At 38.7% G+C, this 20714-nt stretch overlaps 1 protein-coding gene across 1 annotated transcript in view; it reads right to left on the reverse strand.

The window, feature by feature from the left end:
• Window positions 1-20714, reverse strand: part of LOC124555130 — a 161898-nt gene that overhangs the window by 26256 nt on the left and 114928 nt on the right. The window contains exon 6 of the mRNA XM_047128942.1: window positions 19678-19856. Coding sequence (XP_046984898.1) covers window positions 19678-19856 — 179 coding nt within the window. The remainder of the gene's footprint in view (window positions 1-19677; window positions 19857-20714) is intronic.

Below are 20714 nucleotides of genomic sequence, written 5' to 3' on the forward strand. Positions count from 1 at the left end.
GACTTTACGTCAATACTTCGAACGCTACCTAGACAAAACATTATATTGGACAAAACCAGCAGATTTACCAGATGTAATTAGAACACTTAAAAGCCACTTACCATTTCCTTACCGTGGTAAATTAATAGGAGTGTCCGAGGACAACATAAAGAATTTTTTTAGTTATGTTGATGAGATAGATGTTGTTTGCAGAGATGAGATCAGGAATTTCAATCAATTGTATCCGATCCATCCAAGCAATTCGCGTACGCACAACAGAAATGACAGAGGCTATTGGAATCCGCCTCTGACACCACAACAAAACACTCAAAGAAACAATTCGCACTACACTAGGACAAATCCATTCAATATTAGGAGAAACAACTCGCAGCATTGGCAAGGAAACAGTAATTATTACTATAATGGTTATCCGAACAGTAATTACAATCAGAACAATAACAGTTATATTCAAAACAACAACAACAGAAGAAGGAACCAAAATCATAGAGATCAAAGAAGAGAGGATAACAGGTACCATCCAGGATATTTTCAGAGAAACAACATCCAAACATGTATTGCAGGAATAACAGTAATGACAATACCAGTTACAGTCATGGGCGAAATAATGTATGGGGAAATCACAATGGACCACCGCCACGACACATGCAATACAGCAACCCTCAATTCCTACCTAACGAAACTCTCAATGCGACGCGAGGTAATGTCAACAACCAAACAGCTGATACTTGGGTGACGCGTGACAGAAATGTAAATATTATTGAGTTGGGCAATGAACCCAACCTGCAACAACAACCAAATTTCCCGGAAAACGAACGACGACCGAGCTAAGCGCTCAAGTTACGGTCGATAGGGAGCAGAGCGCAACGGAACCGACGATTTGTTTTCTCCGATATGAGGACAGTAAGAAAATAGAAAAAGAGTTATATCAGGATGTAGATTTTAATAGTACCAGTAAGACGAAGAAGATTATTCAGGCTATAACACGAGTTATGATTGGTAGTTATGAAGTGGAAGTAATGTTAGATACAGGAGCAGCAGCAAGTGTTATTTCAATGTCCTTATATAATGAACTCAAACAAATAATAAACATACAAACATTGCCAGTACAGAGTTGTCACATTATAAGTGCCACCGGTAACAAATCAAAGAATGTGAAATTTCAAGTGCTAATTAACTTCACATTTTCAAATATACCACTCAATTACAGTTTTCTGGAAGTAGACAAATTAGTTATGCATTGCATATTAGGAATTGACTTTTTGAATGAATATCAAGCAATCATAGATTTAGGAAAAGGGAAATGTCATTTAACCGTAAACCAACAACAACTGACAATAGAGTTAACACAGGGTAAAAACTTAAACAGTAAACAAGGTAAATTTGAACAGTTACATTTTATGTATCCAACAGCAACAAACATATGTGATTTAACTTTTAATGAAGCTGTATCTCAGGGAATTAAACCTAATGATTTATATGAGAAATGCACAGAATCTGAATATCTTACGAAGGAACAACAACTTGAATTACTTGAAGTTTTGCAGCAACTTGCTGAGGTATTTGTGGAGAAACCTGGAATTATTAGAGGCTATACTTATGAGATGGATGTTAAACCACACAAAACATACTGTAGAACATATTATAATATTCCTTGGTCAAAGAAACCCACAGTTTTGAAAAAGATTGAAAAAATGCAAGCTTGGGGTATCATTGAAAGGTCACATTCACCATATTGCAGTCCGATACTAGCAGTTAATAAAGAGGATGGTAGTGTAAGGTTAGTGCTGGACACACGAGAAATTAACAAAGTTATAATCCCAATCAACACACGACCTATAAATTTGGAAGAACAACTTTTAAAATTTCATAATTAACCAATATCGACCTCCGCTCATCATTTTGGCAGGTGAACCTCCACAAAAGCAGTCGTAAATGAGGGACGTAGTTATCAATTTTGTGTTCTACCCTTTGGTCTACGAGTGAGTGCTGGAGTATTTATTGAAGCCTTAGATGCTGTTCTTGGACCACAATAGTTATCGCAAATCACAGTTTATGTTGACGACATTGTCATTGCCACCACTACTTGGGAAGAACATGTAAATCTTTTGAAGCAACTTCTGACTAAATTTTCTGATGCAGGAGTCACTATCAATTTATCAAAGACGAAATTAGGGAGGAGAGAAATCAAATTCCTTGGTCACATCATATCAACTGAAGGCATTTATCCAGACTCAAGAAAAATTGATGCAATAAAGAATTTTCCATCCCCACAGAATCGTAAACAACTCAAAGCCTTTCTTGGTCCATCTTCATTCTTCAGGAAATTTGTACCCTACCACCTTCTTAACAGTCCACATCTTCTATCTTTACTCAAAAGAAATAACATTTGGAAATGGACAGAGTTCTGTCAGACAGATTTTGAAGCGATTAAGAATGCTTTAGTTAATGCACCGTTGTTATGTCATCCTGACATGATGTCAGACTTTTGCCTAGTAACAGATGCAAGTTCCTATGGGCTCGGAGCATTTTTATTCCAAATTCATGTAGAAGATGAACAAACAGTCATCAAACCTATAAGTTTTGCTAGCCCCACGCTCACTGAATGCGAAAAGTCATATTCAGTGACTGAGCGCGAAACACTTGCCATAGTATGGGCATTTCGCAAGTTTCGCTACTTTCTATGGGGAAAACGTACTAAGCTTTATACTGATCATCAAGCTCTTTCTTTCCTGCTATCATGCAAGTTATTACATTCACGTCTTGCACGCTGGTGTGCATCACTACAAGAATATGATTTTGATATTATATATATAAAAGGAGAATCCAACATTATAGACGATGCTCTATCTTGTTTGCCACAAGGCCTAAAAGAATTTTCAGATGTGACAGAACAAACATCAGATTTCAAAATTTTACTCATGTATGACGGCACATTTGCACCTTACTACAAAAACATGTGCAGGAAGTTAGCCATATTGCAGGACAATGATACCAGGTGGATCCAGATAAAGAATAAATTACGTGCAGGAACAGACCCACATCTTGAAAAATATTACACATTACACAAAGAAGTATTATTTCACCGACGAAACCCTGAATCACAGCATTGGTGTGTTTGCTTCCCTGAAGCTCATGTTGATGATTTTATTTTATTTACACACAGAACTTGGGGACACTATGGTGTAACGAAATGTACAGATAAGATTATACAATATTGCTATTTTCCAAATTTAAGGCGAAGAGTATTGAGTAATATTAGGAAATGCATCATATGTCAGAAAGCCAAATATTCTAATCGCACAAGCATGAATGAATTGCACCCAAATCATACCTAAGAGGCCATTACAGCTAATTTCTTTAGATATTGCAGGACCCTATCCACATGCACGTGGAGGAATAAAATACATTCTTGCTGTGTTAGATGTTTTCACAAAGTATTTAAAATTATATGCTTTATGTTCAGTTTCTACCACTGCTATTACCAGACGTCTATTAACAGATTATTTTGTAAGAATAGGAAAACCTGAAGTTATGATCACGGATAAAGCAGCATATTTTACCAGTTTAAAATGGAAGACTTTTATTGAAGAACAGAATGTTAAACATATTTTAATTTCAAGATTTCACGCAGCAGGAAACCCAGTAGAAAGAACATTTTGAGAATTTGGACAGTTTATGAGAACACGGACACCAGAGAAGCACACAAAATGGGTAGAATACCTAGCACCATTTGAACAAATAGTGAACAATTTAACTCACATTTCTACTGGATACACACCAACTGAATTAATTATGGATAAAACAGAAAGAAATTAATGGACAGACCCTCTACCTAAATTTACAGCAACAACAAATCATGTTAGTGTAGAAGAAAAGGTAAGACAAGCTTACACAACATTATGTGACAAAGCTAAGGAAAGAAAGCAGAAATATGACAGAGGTGTCAGGATAGCACAAACATTTCAAGTTGATCAGTTAGTTTTACTAAGAACACATCCTAAACCCACAAAACTGAAACATTTAAACAGGAAATGGCAGATCTTATACTCTGGACCACACCGAATTGCAAATATTCCACACCCTGGCTGTTATTCATTAGAATATCCATTAACACATAAACCCAGAGGTCTACATCCACACAGACATTTGAAAAAATACATACAGTAAAATGTTAGCTAATGAGAAGAAGATAATTAATATGATATACAGTTATGATGAGCCTACATTTAAGTTATACAGATACTTACAATCTAATGAATGCAGGTAAGTCTAGAAAGCAATGTGAACCATCCAATAGCTAATAAGATATTTGGTTATAAGAGGAGTTGCTATTGAGGCATATACACATTAGAGGAGGCATATACACATTAGAGGAGGCAGAGAACTGAACAGAACTATTTTCTTTAGGACGCATGTGATAATAGTAATATATAAAAACAAAGATGAGGTGACTTACCGAACAAAAGCGCTGGCAGGTCGATAGACACACAAACAAACACAAACATACACACAAAATTCAAGCTTTCGCAACAAACTGTTGCCTCATCAGGAAAGAGGGAAGGAGAGGGGAAGACGAAAGGAAGTGGGTTTTAAGGGAGAGGGTAAGGAGTCATTCCAATCCCGGGAGCGGAAAGACTTACCTTAGGGGGAAAAAAGGACAGGTATACACTCGCACACACGCACATATCCATCCACACATACAGACACAGTGTCTGTATGTGTGGATGGATATGTGCGTGTGTGCGAGTGTATACCTGTCCTTTTTTCCCCCTAAGGTAAGTCTTTCCGCTCCCGGGATTGGAATGACTCCTTACCCTCTCCCTTAAAACCCACTTCCTTTCGTCTTCCCCTCTCCTTCCCTCTTTCCTGATGAGGCAACAGTTTGTTGCGAAAGCTTGAATTTTGTGTGTATGTTTGTGTTTGTTTGTGTGTCTATCGACCTGCCAGCGCTTTTGTTCGGTAAGTCACCTCATCTTTGTTTTTATATATAATTTTTCCCACGTGGAATGTTTCCTTCCATTATATTGATATCATTAATGTGATAATAGTAATGTTGATATGAGTGATGTGAGTGACTGAATGAGATGAGTGAATGTAATTTTAGTTTAGTAAGAGGATAAATAGTAATATGGAGAGAGGTAAATGGAATATAAGATGAGAAAAGGGTATTATTATTATTATTATTATTGTTGAAGTAAAAAAAGGAAATGATGATGAATAAGAGGAATATATATATATAATGCTGAGGAATAAATATATGTTATTTTGTGAAGAATGAATAATGGATAGGTGAGAATGTTATGAGTAATTGAGAATATGTTGAGCGGGGAGAAACTAGATTTGAACGCTATATCACATGTACTCATGGAATACAGAATGAAAGTAGTGGAAAGAATACTATTTATTGAAAGATTGGTATGCCTGAGATAATAACTTATGTGATGTCTTATATATTCTTATAACTAAAGGTGAAAGTATAGATTTATGTGGAAAGAATTATTTACAGCAGCCACTGTTGGAAATATACCAGTAGATTTAAATCTATAACACTTTAACACTAATCTAATGGGAACTTGTAATGAAATTTTTGGAGTTATGTAGGCTTGACACTTCAGATTGGAAGAATTATTTAAGAGAACATATTTAGCAGTCATCTAATGACATAATTAAAGCTCATCTACTGAACTGAACTAATGCACCATTAAATAGAAAGGAGAATAAGGAGAAAACAAAACGTCAGTCCTGTGTTGCGGCTCATACTCTCATCCCTCCCTTAGAAAAATTTATACATGTTGATGAAATATTTGACATTATATAATTCGTGATTATCTGACAGTATGGAGAGACATACACACATATTTATTTATGAATAGAATTTTACAGGTACCACAAGGTAAATACAGAATGGATATACAGCATGGAACGCAGCAGCAATTATCTAAGAAGATTTATTTATTTATTAAGTAAAACATTTATTTATATTGGTTGATACTCATGAAAGGAAGGAGATGAACTACACAAACTTTATAGGAACATGAGTGAGTGACTTGAACTATATATATATATATATATATATATATATATATATATATATATATATATATATATATATATATAGACACACACACACACACACACACACACACACACACACACCCGTGTGAGGTTAATAGATCCTCCATCGGGCGCCTCCCCAGGTGGCGGATAGGGGAAAGCCTCCCAGATATGGGTGGCACCGAGGAAATCAAATTCGGGGCGGACCAAAACTATCACATCCTCGAGGATAAGTACCCGGAGTAAAAACCGGCGAAACGAAGAAAACTAACACAAAAGCCCAGACACGTCTGTGTGGTAACCACCGGTACTCTGGCCAGCGTCTGTCACCAATGGTGCGGCTGATACGAGCTCCAGGAACTGAAAATCCCTGGTTCTACCAAACTGGCGCAAGCTAGACGAATTACAAGCATAATGGCAAGTACACCTAAAAACAACATTACCCCAGGTGGACGATCCACCCGTCGCAAGACGGCAACCAGGCACTCGGATTCTGGGGGACCTGGAGATGTACTAAAGGGCGAGTCGGAGCGCTCTGGCAAACTACCCAAGAAAACACACACATACTTTGGCACCTTCAACATACAGACACTAATACAAACGGGAAAATTACACAATCTAACAACGGAACTCACCAGTCAAAAGATCTCGATCCTAGCGCTACAAGAAACAAGATACACGGATTCAGACACAATAGACTACGGAAACTACAGATTCTTCAAGAGTGGAACCAACAGGAAAATCGGCAAAGGAGGAGCACTCCTCGGCATGGCCTTCGCAGTAAACAAAAACATCCTAGACTCAGTAAAAGAAGTCAACGCGATCAACAACAGGCTCATGACCATGCGAATCAAACACGCCAACAAGAACTACACCCTCATCAACGTACATGCCCCCACGAACGCAGACAACAAGGACAAACCAGAAGAAACCGACAAATTCTGGGACAAACTCGAAACCACCCTGGCAAAAATACCCCAAGACAACGTGAAAATTCTACTAGGCGATTTCAACGCACAAATCGGCAGAGAAAAACGCTACAGAAAAACAGTAGGAAATTTCCCTGCACACAAATTCACCAACAAAAACGGCACCAGACCGATCGAACTCTGCCAGCAAAACAACCTCAAAATCATGTCAACCTCCCTGATGAAAAAGCCCAAGAAACAAAAGACGTGGCGATCACCAGTCCACTCACTAGGCGAATTCCAGATAGATCACGTGGCAATCTCCTATGAATACCAGAAAGAAATCCACGACGTCCAAGTGAGAAAAGGCGCCAACATAGATTCGGACCACTACCTAACAAGAATCAAAATCAAACTCACACCAAGAAGACAACACAAAAAGAAATTGACCTCACCGAAATTTGATACAAGAAAGATCAGAGAATCGAACATCACAGAACAGTGGGAAAAACAAGAGGCGAAAGATTGGACCAGCTTTAAACAAAAAATTGTGAACACAGCCAAAGAACTGATCCCGCTGACTAGAAAACCCAGGCACCCTTGGTGGAACACTACCTGCGAAATCGCCCTACAAAATCGAAGAACAGCTTTCACAAACTACAACAGCAACAAAACACAAGAAACACGGGACAACTTCTATGAAATTCGAAAACAAACATCGAAAACAATAAGACAAGAGAAACGCAAATACATCAACGATCAGCTAAACTCCATCGAAGAAGACTTCAGAAATTTCAACACACGGGATTTCTACAGGACGTTCGCCAACCAAGTCAAAGGATACTCACCACAGAACCTCTGCTTCAGAAAAGAAGACGGAAAACTGGCACTTACCAACAAAGAAAACTGTGAAGAGCTCGCGAAGTACTTTTCAAAATTACTAAATTGCCCGGAACCTAACTCTACCTTCGAACCCCGAGAACCGGCCAACGCACCGGATGACTCACCATCACCAACAAAAGAAGAAATCCTCCACTGCATAAAGAAACTGAAAAACAACAAGGCAGCCGGTGAAGACGGAATAACGGCAGAACTGCTGAAGAACCTAGGACCAAACTCGCTAAACGAAATCACACAAATCATACAGAACACCTAGACAACCGAAATCATATCTGACGACTGGAAGACCGCACTCATCCACCCGCTACACAAGAAAGGTGACAGGACAGACACAAACAATTATAGAGGAATTTCCCTGCTACCGGTCATCTACAAAATTCTATCAACCTGCCTTCTCACCAGAACGCAAGGACAACTGGAACCCGCCATCTCGGAATACCAAGCGGGTTTCAGACCCAACAGAGCCTGCCCCGAACAAATCTTCAACCTGAAATCAATCATAAAATCCCACATGACAAGCCCCAAAAAAATCATCTGCACTTTCGTCGACTTCAAAAAGGCTTACGACTCGATCGACAGAAAGTCCCTCATCCAAATCCTCAGAGAAAAAGGGCTAGACCAAAAGACCCGAAGACTAATCGAACAGACACTAACCAATACAAAATCCAAAGTCAAATTCATGGGCGAAATCTCGGACCCCTTTGAAATCCACACTGGCCTATGACAAGGAGATGGACTATCCCCGCTATTGTTCAACATCGTCCTGGACAAAGTAATGAGCGAATGGGAAGCTGAAGTCAGGAGACAAAACACCTGGAGACCAGTCACATTAGGAAGGAAAAGACTGGAAATCCCTTACCTAGCATTCGCAGACGACCTAGCGATACTGACCTATGACCCAACATCAGCAAAAACACAGATCGAAATCCTGAAAGAATGCGCCGAGAAAGTCGGCCTACAAATCTCTTTTGAAAAAACGCAAGTCCTAACAAGAGAAGGCGACGACATCACAACCAAGTACGGCAAAATTAAAGGGGTCACACACTTCAGATACCTAGGCGAAATCATCGAACCGACCGGAACAGAGAAACTGGCTTACGAAGACAGACAACAGAAGACACGGAAATCACTAGGCATGGTACGAAACGTCTACAATAAACAATGCATTTCCAGAAACACCAAGATCAGACACTATAACACAGTGATCAAACCCGCCGTACTGTATGCCAGCGAAACACTAGCACTCAACAGGAAAATCAAGATTGAAGAAATCAAAAAAGAAGAACGCAAAATCATGAGGAAAATTTTAGGAGGAAGACCCACACCAGATGGCTACAGACTACAGAAGAACTCAACAGTAGAAGCATATTCGAACATCGAGAACGATATGAGAAAAAGGCGCCTTAAATTCTACGGACATTTAGATAGACTCCCTGAAACAAGACTCACCAAGAAAATTCTAGAACACATCAAGACACTTAAAGTCTCGACACCCTGGATGGAAGGAGTCCGAAAAGACCTACAAGCAATTGGCACCACAAACACCACAGACAGAAGCACCTTCCGAAAACACATAGACAATTGGGAAGTAAAGTCAGAAGCGCTAAAACAGCGGACCAAACAAGAATGGTCTGAGGAGAGAAAAGAGGCCCTCTCCAAGAGAATGAACGAGTACTGGAAGGACAAGAAGAACAAGCCTTCAAAGTCATAAGCTTAACGATTTCCTTTTAGGGAAAATTCGCCAACAATATATATATATGTCTATCGACCTGCCAGCGCTTTTGTTCGGTAAGTCACCTCATCTTTGTTTTTATATATAAATATATATATATATCAATATAATGGAAGGAAACATTCCACGTGGGAAAAATTATATATAAAAACAAAGATGAGGTGACTTACCGAACAAAAACGCTGGCAGGTCGATAGACACACAAACAAACACAAACATACACACAAAATTCAAGCTTTCGCAACAAATTGTTGCCTCGTCAGGAAAGAGGGAAGGAGAGGGGAAGACGAAAGGAAGTGGGTTTTAAAGGAGAGGGTAAGGAGTCATTCCAATCCCGGGAGCGGAAAGACTTACCTTAGGGGGAAAAAAGGACAGGTATACACTCGCACACACGCACATATCCATCCACACATACAGACACAAGCAGACATATTAACGCTGCTTGTGTCTGTATGTGTGGATGGATATGTGCGTGTGTGCGAGTGTATACCTGTCCTTTTTTCCCCCTAAGGTAAGTCTTTCCGCTCCCGGGATTGGAATGACTCCTTACCCTCTCCTTTAAAACCCACATCCTTTCGTCTTCCCCTCTCCTTCCCTCTTTCCTGACGAGGCAACAATTTGTTGCGAAAGCTTGAATTTTGTGTGTATGTTTGTGTTTGTTTGTGTGTCTATCGACCTGCCAGCGTTTTTGTTCGGTAAGTCACCTCATCTTTGTTTTTATATATAATATATATATATATATACACTTACCACACTGATGTACATACTTTTAGGATCCTAAGATATTTAGAGGGGCACCGCTCTTAGAAATGGTAATAGAGGAATACCACTCTTAGAAACAGCAATAGTGGGGATACCACACTTAGAAACAGTATTAGGTATAGGAACTTTTACATTATATTAAGTTAACATGTATTTTATTTATCATATTTTATTTTGTGTAGTCCACTGTAGGAGATGACTTTACTAGTATTTATGAAGTAGTTAGCAATCATCCCATGAACCTATCCTCCTACAGAGGGCTGTCTTGAAGCTTGAAATACGTGTAAATTTTATTCCAGGAGGCAAGATGAATTTTAAGTTGAATATTCTAGCGAGTTGCCACAATTATCTTCAAATGTTGCAAGTGTAACGAAAGGGGAAAAAAAAGGAAAGAAAAGAAAAAAAGAATGAGCTAACAAATAAAATAAATAAAATTTATATTTCAATCTGAATGTAATGTAATTCACATGTCAGCACAATGATATTGAATGTAACGTAAAAATTTACTATATTTTTCATTTAATTCTGTATATGTGCTATATGACAACAATGTAACTAACTCATGTAATGATTAATTGTAAATATTTGTATATTTATGTACTTACTATATCAAGAAATGTATTTTAAGTAGATGTTAATGAGCTGCAAAGGACTTGTGCATGTAGCACATGATTCATATAAATGGAACTGAAAATGCAAAGAAGAAACCAACGTGATGGAACACTGGTCAAGCAATATTTACGTAGTGTCAATATACCTTGAAGTGTATGGTGTAGTGGAAGCCGGCAGGTCTTCAGGTTGGTGTAAAAGACAAGCTCATCACCTGTCTTAGGCAGTGAGGTGTTTCCTATGCCCTCATTGACCATTTATACCCCGGTAGACGCCACCAAAATTTGACTGCTGGAGATCACAATTTCGTGTTGACACATTGAACAAACTTTGGATTTTCTTCAAGTCACACGCAAGAGATCCAGGCAGTAATCACACACTCAGAATCTGATACTACGTTTAAAGACATTGGAGCAATATAATAGAAACATTTATTGTTCGAATTAATTCCATTGTAAACACGAATCATGTGAACTGAATTCAAACGCTGTGCTAAGCAACGATAATACGCTGCAATTCAAAGACATTAATGTTACGACTCCTAAAGAAGATACACACCAAAAAGACTGTATACAAAGACTGATATGCAAAGAGCATTGTGCTCAGAAATATTTTTTGTAATATGTAAATTTCTTATTTTCTCATATATATGTAAATTTTCTATACTGCCACACTCGCTTGCGGAGCGTGTCAGTAGAGGAGGCATTGTAATGGTACTTTGACTTCCGCGCCTCCGCTAATACAAAGATATAATTTACGATCGCACACGCAGAAGAGCGCTGCGCCAGCGACCAATTTTTATAAATAATTTTGTTCGTCTTTTTAGTTTTGCGTAGGTTTTTGTTTTTAAGAACTAATTGAGGACTCTCTCTCTTGTCTTGATACGAAAGACGTGTATTTTTTGGCGATGTGTTAAATGTGCTTTTGGGTGGAAATTAAAATTACATTACAAAGTGAGGTTGTTTCAAAAGTGATTCGAGGGGGTTATCATCAAATTTGTAAACTGATCATGACAGTGGCAACTTGAAGAAGTTTTCAACAGACGGAGAAAAGTGAAAGACAGGTCGTCCTACAAGTGAAATTAGGAGGACAGCCATGATGACTACATTGTAATTAATACTGGGTGTCTAACAAGATTATAAGGTAAATTTCAATTAGTTTCTGATGCTATTTCCGTACAGTCGCTTTTTGTAGTGTTACCGACCCGGTCTGCCATGCACGGTCAAATTACAGCACGATCTCAATCAATAATACGAAGTCCGCCTTATCCGTAACTGAAACCACCAAGATTCCAAACCCAATCAGATTTTTTATTTTATATTTTTCACGGCAGAACCCCGAGGAGAAGGGCACTCTACAATAGCTTCAGCAAGTAGATTTGTCGCTTAAACGTGTGCCTGAAACATCAGTGCTAGAATTCCAAGAAATACTCTATCCTGGCAAGCGTTCCCATATCCGTTCGCTCACTGAAAACGCAGCACAAATCCCTGCACAGTTCATAGGCAGGCTCCCCGTGTTACGTCTCGGGTGCAGGCGATCAGCTGGTAGCAGTGTGTGAAGATAGACTGGACAAAAAATAATATGATTAAACTAATTGAAGAATTTCGTGAAAGACATTCGTTGTAGGATTCTACATTCTCTGATTACAAAAACCACATTGCCAAACGTGATGCAGTTCGCCAACTCGCACCTCCATTTGGTATTTTGGATAAAGAATTGGACAGCAGAATTCACAATCTGAGGTCACAATTGCTCCGTCAATTTAGCAGATGTCCCTTCTTGAAGATCAGGCAGAAAAGAGCTGAACGTATTGAAGTGGCATGCCTATGACTCACTGCTATTCCTGCAGGATGTAAACAAACCAACACTTTCGGGTCTATTTCACTCATTTTAGATATTGAAATGCTATGCATGTACATTAAAGAGCTGTACGAATATTCAGTAGCTAAAAGTGTAATCTAACAGAAAGATATTCAGCAGGGGTTACAACTTCTCAAAAATTTGTAACCCTCAGTATGTCGTACTGAGCTTTCATATTTAGTAACATCTGGAAGTCCGTCTCAGACATACGAAAAAAATTTTTAGGTCACTCATCACTTAACTGTAACCTCCATAACTAAACCGTTTACAGAGAAGTTATGTACCAACCACCTATATTCCTTTCTCCGATTATTCTCCCTTTTTACAATTATACTCACAGTGTGGGTGCAAAGAAATAGAAGTTTTGCGTTGGATACCACGTTCTGTAAACCTGATTGGCTACATGTTGCCAGTGGAAATGGTCACACCGGTTACTGCTGCTGGGTGAATGTCCCGAGAACAATCCCAAGTGTCAATAAACAACCTTGATGAAACTACGTGGGTGTGTAGAGCGGAAAAATAGTGTGATTCATATTTTTTTGTCTGTGCCCAGTTTCACTTTTAAGGGGTGATACATGCCCCGAAAGGTAATTTGGCTTATTATGTTTAGAACGAAGGAAAACTGGGAAAGCATCGCCACTCAAAAAATGTTAATAGCATGTACATGAGTTTTCAGAGCATCTTTCTATTTTAATGTAGCGTTTCCAAAAGTAGCAAAAACAGTAAAACCTTAGAATAATAAGCAACAGGTAACTAAAGGCATAAAAATTTCCAGTGAGAGAAAGAGATTTCTGCACTACTGTTGTAAGAAATATAGAGTAAGCCAAGAATTCGCAGATTATTCAAAAGCCTACAAAAGAATCTATGGTATAGTAGTCAAAGAGGCAAAAATTATGTGGAATGACAATTTGATAAGAAACTCATCTAACAAAATGAGATCCCCGTGGAGAGTTACAAAGAAAGAAAGTTGTAGTTCAGCGCCAAAGAAAAAGAATGTATCACTAACACTAGAAGGCTCAAAAGTCACAGACACATATTCAGTTGTGGAAAAATTCAATGAATACTTCACTTCACTAGCTGCAGACCTGATTCAAGTAAACTGTCAAGGACCGGTCCCAAGTTTCTCCGGCAAGTCAGTGATCTCGGCTGCTCCTACGTATGTTTATGAAATGAACCCCAATGAAATTATAAGCAAAATTAAATCATTAAGCAATAAAACGCCAAGTGGTCATGATAAAGTACCTGATTTCATATTAAAAGCATGTGCTCACAACATAGCAAACCCCTTGGCAAAAATTTTCAACCTCTCTTTAAAAACTAGTGTATTTCCAGGTATTTTTAAAATAGCAAAAGTTTCACCACTGCTAAAAAAGGTTCTTCTGATAAAATATCGAACTACCGACTCGTGTCACAGTTAAGTTCCTTCTCAAAAATTCTAGAAAAACTCTTCTATGACAGACTTTTAAGTTTTATAAATAAATATGCACCTCTTAAAATACAACAACATGGTTTTAGAAAGTCTAAATCTACACAGACAGCAATTTTCGAATTCTTGGATTGCATTTTAAAATCCCTTGATCAACATAAATTAGCTGCAGGTATTTTTCTAGATCTATCAAAAGCCTTTGACATCCTGGACCATAACATTCTGCTTGAAAAATTAGAAAGATGAGGAGTAAGAGGTATAGCACATAGCTGGTTGTGTCCATACCTAAAAAACTACAGGTAGAAAGTATCACTTCAGTATGAATTCAACAAAATGAATAAAACAAGAAAGAACTCCTTTCTATCTAGTGAATTACCAATAAAATATGGTGTACCACAGGGCTCAATCTTAGGGCACTACTCTTCTCGATTTATGTGGATGACTTAGTCGAATATATGAGTTCCACAAAAACTATCCTGTTTGCCGATGACACCAGCATATTGCTCACTGGATCCAGTCCAGAAACTTTGCGGTCCACAGCAGAAAGTTCTATGAAAAGACTTTCTGAGTTGTTCACAAAAAAACAAACTCGTTATAAATACTGAAAAAACTGTGTGTGTCGATTTTCATTTAATTCCTCGAAGTAATCAAATGTCTATTCAAGCCTAATTAAAAAATGATCCCCTAGAAAATGTAAGTGTCAAAAAATTCTTGGGTCTTAGGGTTCAGCAAGACTTAAAGTGGGACACACATATAAATAACTTGTGTAGAAATCTATCATCTGTATGCTATGGCCTAAGAATTTTAAAGGCTACAACAAGCAAAACAACAGTACTGCAGGGATACTATGCACAGTTCCGCTCACTAATCAGATATGGGATCATTTTCTGGGGATACTCAACTCACAGTGTAAAGGTTTTTAGAATGCAAAAAAGAGCTTTAAGAATAATTTGTGGCCTTAAAAAGATGGAGTCCTGTAAACCCCATTTTACAGAGCTTGGTGTTCTAAATGTTCCAAGTTTATTCATTTATGAAACTGCCTGTTTTCAGGTGGTAGTCCATAGTGAAAAAGATAAACTGCTGCAGAACAAAAATGTACACAACCATAGAACCAGAGGGAAATCATATATACATCAAAAATATCACAGAACAACCACCTATCAGAGGAGCATAATTAACATTGGTGTAATACTACACAATAAGATACCAGAGGAAATAAAAAATGCTACTCATCCAATATTTAAAGCTAAACTATAGGCATTTCTAATAAAGCACTGTTTCTATTCTGCCAGAGAATTTCTAAATATATAACAAAATTAATTGTAATAAGTACTTATTTTTAATTTGCCTACTATTTTGCTAATACTATGTATTATTGTAACTTATCTTTGACCTGTCCAATATTAATTGCACAATTTGTGATGTAAGATAAAACTGGACCAATAATAAATCAAATCAAATCAAATTAATTTCGAGAAATGAAAATTTTTGTATAACGTAAATTAAAGAAGCTTTCAAGCTTCCCTATGCAATAAAGCTGGTTTCTGAAATACAATTTTTTGAAAAGAAGCTGTACACAATGTGTGCTGTCAGAGTATTTTCAACGTAGATTAAGATATGTAAAAGTGTAGTTTCAGCTCTCTGAGACTGCAGACGTGTGTGCAAGTTGTGTTTGTGTGAGTGTTTGTGTGCGTGTGTGTATGTGTATGTGTGTCTACTGCTGACAAAGGCCTTCATGGCCAAAAGCTATGATGGTGTGAATCTCTTTACTGTGCCAATCGCGACTCTTCATCTCCGCAACTTTCCTTCTCTGGTATTGTTACATTCCATCCTGGATTTTACTTTTTAAGATATATAAACTTTCATTACAATTCAAATTATTCATTTCACTTATTTTTTTTTTATTTCTTCAGTTGTTATTTTACATTCTTGTTCCTTTCCTTTCTTCGTTTAGCATTTCACATGTGTGTATTTTGTTAATTGAAAATAATAAGTAACTACTTATTATTGTAGAAAATAATGACGATGATAATTTGTAAAGAAATTCTTGAAACATGTTTTCTTACAGCATGCACATAAAATGAATGAAATTTCTTCTTGTAATATACGCAACAGAGAAGACAATATAAAACAAAATTCAGCAGGATTCCAAATTGTCACAGATGGTACTCAAAATATTCTGTTGTGGATCAGGCATATTTCAATATATCTATAAGTCTTGGTGAAGAGAATTGGTTGTTTAGTGCTAGTGACTGCAGCTCGATTTCATTACTTCACAAGTGAAGATTGACACCACTTCCAAAATCAAAAGCTGTATACGTCCCACGGCTGTACCTGTGCCATCGAGCCTATTGGGATCGCCTTACGAACAAGTTCCTTCTCCTCATGTACAATGCTCTAAATGGTTTTATCACATTGACCAGCTGCCTTTTCATAGTTGTAAGAGAAAACAATGGTGAGTTTGGTCCGAGAACTTGAGACTTTCTTTTTGAAGCCACAAATGTCCTTGTCATACCATCAAAATGTCACCAAACAAACACCCGACCAAGTCGAAAGATATTTGAAAGCTGTTTTCTTTCCCAGTGAGGGAGAATATCTGTATTGTTGTTAGATTATTGCAGTGGTCAGTGTGAAAGAACCATATAGAGCATCGTACCTGAAGACAAAGAACTCGTTCACCCTCACCTAGTGATACCAAAGGGATCGACAGCACAGGTACAGCTGTGGGAAGTATACAGTTGGCGATGTTGGAAGTTTTTGTGAGAAGACTTTCTGATTTACATCTGCTGAATGATTATGATGTCAGTCTCCACCTGAGAAACAACACAATAGAACTGCAGTAGGCAGCATTTTGCAAAATTTCAAATTATTACAGAAGCTGATTACACAGTTTTCAAGAATATTAATTACACATGACCTTTCATACGAAAAACATTTTTTATATATTGTCTTGAAGATATTCCTTCTAAACCTAAACTGCCAAATTGTCTTTCAGGGTGTGTTTTATCCCTTAATAGTGAAATTAGGTACCAACAAAAAAATATATACTGTACTATTTGGCCCCTCAACACACCCGCCAAGTTTCATCGAGATCGTTTATTGACATTTGGGATTGTTGAAACTTCCTGGCAGATTAAAACTATGTGCCAGACCGAGACTCGAACTCAGGACCTTAGCCTTTCGCGGGCAAGTGCTCTACCGACTGAGCTACCCAAGCACGACTCACACCCCGTCCTCACAGCTTTACTTCTGGCAGTACCTCGTCTTCCACCTTCCAAACTTTACAGAAGTTCTCCTGCAAACCTTACAGAGCTAGCACTCCTGAAAGAAAGGATATTGTGGAGACATGGCTTAGCCACAGCCTGGGGAATGTTTCCAGTGTGAGATTTTCACTCTTCAGTGGAGTGTGCGCTGATATGAAACTTCCTGGCAGATTAAAACTGTGTGCCAGACTGAGACTCGAACTCGGGACCTTTGCCTTTCGTGGGCAAGTGCTCTACCACCTGAGCTACCCAAGCACGACTCACGCCCCGTCCTCAAAGCTTTACTTCTGCCAGTACCTCGTCTCCTATCTTGATTTTGGAATGTTCTTTTGTAAGTCTGCCTGTTACAGCAGAGAACACTATCAGCACAACACTATTTCGCTACGCCTAGTCACGCTGCCTTGCAGCGCCATGCAAATACTCGTCTGCTCCGACTATTTAAGCCATTACAAAACCATACAAAGTCATTTACATGCTATGGAGCGGACAGTACCAGCAGATCAGATGCAATGCCACCATTCGGCAGTACTGGCAGTTCCATCTCAGCACTCCACGCTGGCAACTCAGCCCAGTTTGTCCCGATCTTCACCGGCAGCACATCAGCTGTTGCATGCCAGCAGCAACAACAACGTCCCCACACTTCACGCCGCCTCCTACTGCAACTCTAGGATTCATCGTGTAGGAACATAACACACGATGTCCACAGCAGAGACATTTCTGTTATACACACATCAAAAAAGAGTTTTGCATCACTTCGGTTCCAAGACAGAAAATTGGAATAGAGATCAACATAAAAAGGGTGGAAATGATGTTTATTGCTCGTGAAAACCACACATTGCACGTTGTACCACCATACTGCGAGACCTTCAGACGTAGTGGTCCGGACTGCTGTACATTCGGCATGTTGTTGGGCCCATCTGTACCACTCTGCATGGTGTCACGGTTGCAAAGATGGACCTCACCACGGGCATCAGGAGTGAAGTTGCACATCATGCAGACTACTGCGTGCAGTTGAGTCACAAAATGACGTCCTGTGGCTGCACGAAAAGCATTATTCAACACGGTGGCAGTGCTATCAGGGTTCCTGTGAGGCTTAATCTGTAGATAGCGGTCATCCACTGGACGGCCTGAGCAAGGCATGTCATCGACAGATCCTGTCTCTCTGTATCTTGTCCACATCTGAACAACATCTCTTTGGTTCAATCCGTGATGCCTGGACACTTCCCTTGTTGAAAGCCCTTCCTGGCACAAAGTAACACTGGGGATGTGATCAAACTGCGACGATTGAAATACAGACAACACAAGCCGTGTACCTTTTACTTCCTGGTAGATGACTGGAACTGATTGGCTAGCGGACCCCCTCACATCTAATATGTGCTGCTCATGCAGGATTGTTTACACCTTTGGGCAGGTTTAGTGACATCTCTCAACAGTCAAAGGGACTGTGTCTGTGATACAATATCCACAGTCAATGTCTATCTTCAAGAGTTCTGGGAACCAGGGCGATGCAAAACTTTCTTTGACATGTGCATATAGTCGTGTGGATATTTGTCCGAGGACATTATAATTGAGTTTTGGTTTTGTTAACAAACAGTACTTTTGATCATTCTTGGTGCAAGTATACATCGGTTCCATATTTGCAGTAGAGTTGTCGGATCTCGACTGATGTAAGCAGTAACATCATTCATTGATAAACAACAGTCTCTACAGGCCACAACCGTGCTGCTCTCATATCCTGACATGTGCCGACAGACATTTCTCCATCTTACACAAGGTATAATGCAACCTTTTCACGAACAACATCTAATGTGATTTCTGAATGTGAAATCCACTGTGTAATCTTTCCTCACATACAGAAGGTAGTGGATTTACTTCTACTTACTCTGTGGGGTTACACTGAAATGCCAGTTGTTTGCGTATCCAAACATTCAGTACCCTTCAAGCAAATTTGATGTTCCTCATGTTCCAGTTGTGTACTGTTGCAATTTTAATGTCCCCCAATGTGTTTTCATTTAATGGCTGCACTTATGATTTTTAACACATTTTCAATCATCACATTTATGAATTACTCATACAGTTCTCAACTCATTCACCAGTTACAGTTTCATCAGCTAGCCAGTTATTTTGTTTGAACTACACTACAAAGTCAGTAGCAGTGCTTACATTTCAAGCTGTTCCAGGCGGTAGATCTCAGAGATGGCAGCAGCCAAGAGCACCTTTGCATCACAGACAGAGAGTTCCGCAAAGCAGGGAGCCCACGGCTGATGGCAATTATTGTCTCATTGTCCAAGCCAGGTCCACACCATATGTCCAGCTTTCTCAATCTTTTCAGCCCTCGACCCCTTTAAAACACAATTAAATACATAGTTAAAGTTGTGTCAGATTATCTTGTCTTTATTAGAGAAAAAAATGAGAGAGACAAAATTTAAATGACCTGCTTGCAAACTGCTCACCAGTTTTGACGACTTTGATATTCTAACTGAGTGCCATGCGAAGATAAAATAGTTTTTAGGAAATATCCAAGTCACAGGTCACAATACACTAGCCAATTTGGGGCAGGTAGAATTTCAGAATACTTAAAAATAAGGGAATTGTAAGTAAAATAGCTTCAAAGATATCAAAGACTGAATTTCAATTTGTTTCACATATACCTGACTCATCACCAACTGTGAACACTCAAATATTAATAGGATCAATAAACAGGGAGGCAAAAAAACTGAAGATAATGCCAGAGCAGCATAAGCAACATCAAACCGAGCAAAATTTTCGGAATAATCAGAGGTCAGAAGGGCACTTATGATAAGCTATGGCCACAATATTAAGGAGAGTCAGCAATGAGCATACAAAACCTCCTCCAGGAAGGGAATCAGTCTGTGTGTGTCTACCAGTGTGCTTTTGTCAGAATAAGGTGCTACTCCACTTGTTACAATAACAGTTAATTCAGTGTCTTTCCACATTAGCTAGCCCTTAGATTTCACTGTTAACAACATCAAATCTTGTGGTACTACATGTCTACTATTTTAGTGTAGTTCCATTTCTCCAACGTAAATTACCATCTTAATAAATTAATGACAGTATGCTATAATTAGCACAGTCGTGCATCACCCAGTAGACACCACAGAAAATTTGCAACAAACATAACTACCCACAGGCAGTAATTTAAAGTTTGCCTACATTTGACTGGTCAGCAGGAATCATAA

The sequence above is a fragment of the Schistocerca americana genome, chromosome X, assembly GCF_021461395.2.
Source record: "Schistocerca americana isolate TAMUIC-IGC-003095 chromosome X, iqSchAmer2.1, whole genome shotgun sequence".
Lineage (NCBI taxonomy): Eukaryota > Metazoa > Arthropoda > Insecta > Orthoptera > Acrididae > Schistocerca > Schistocerca americana.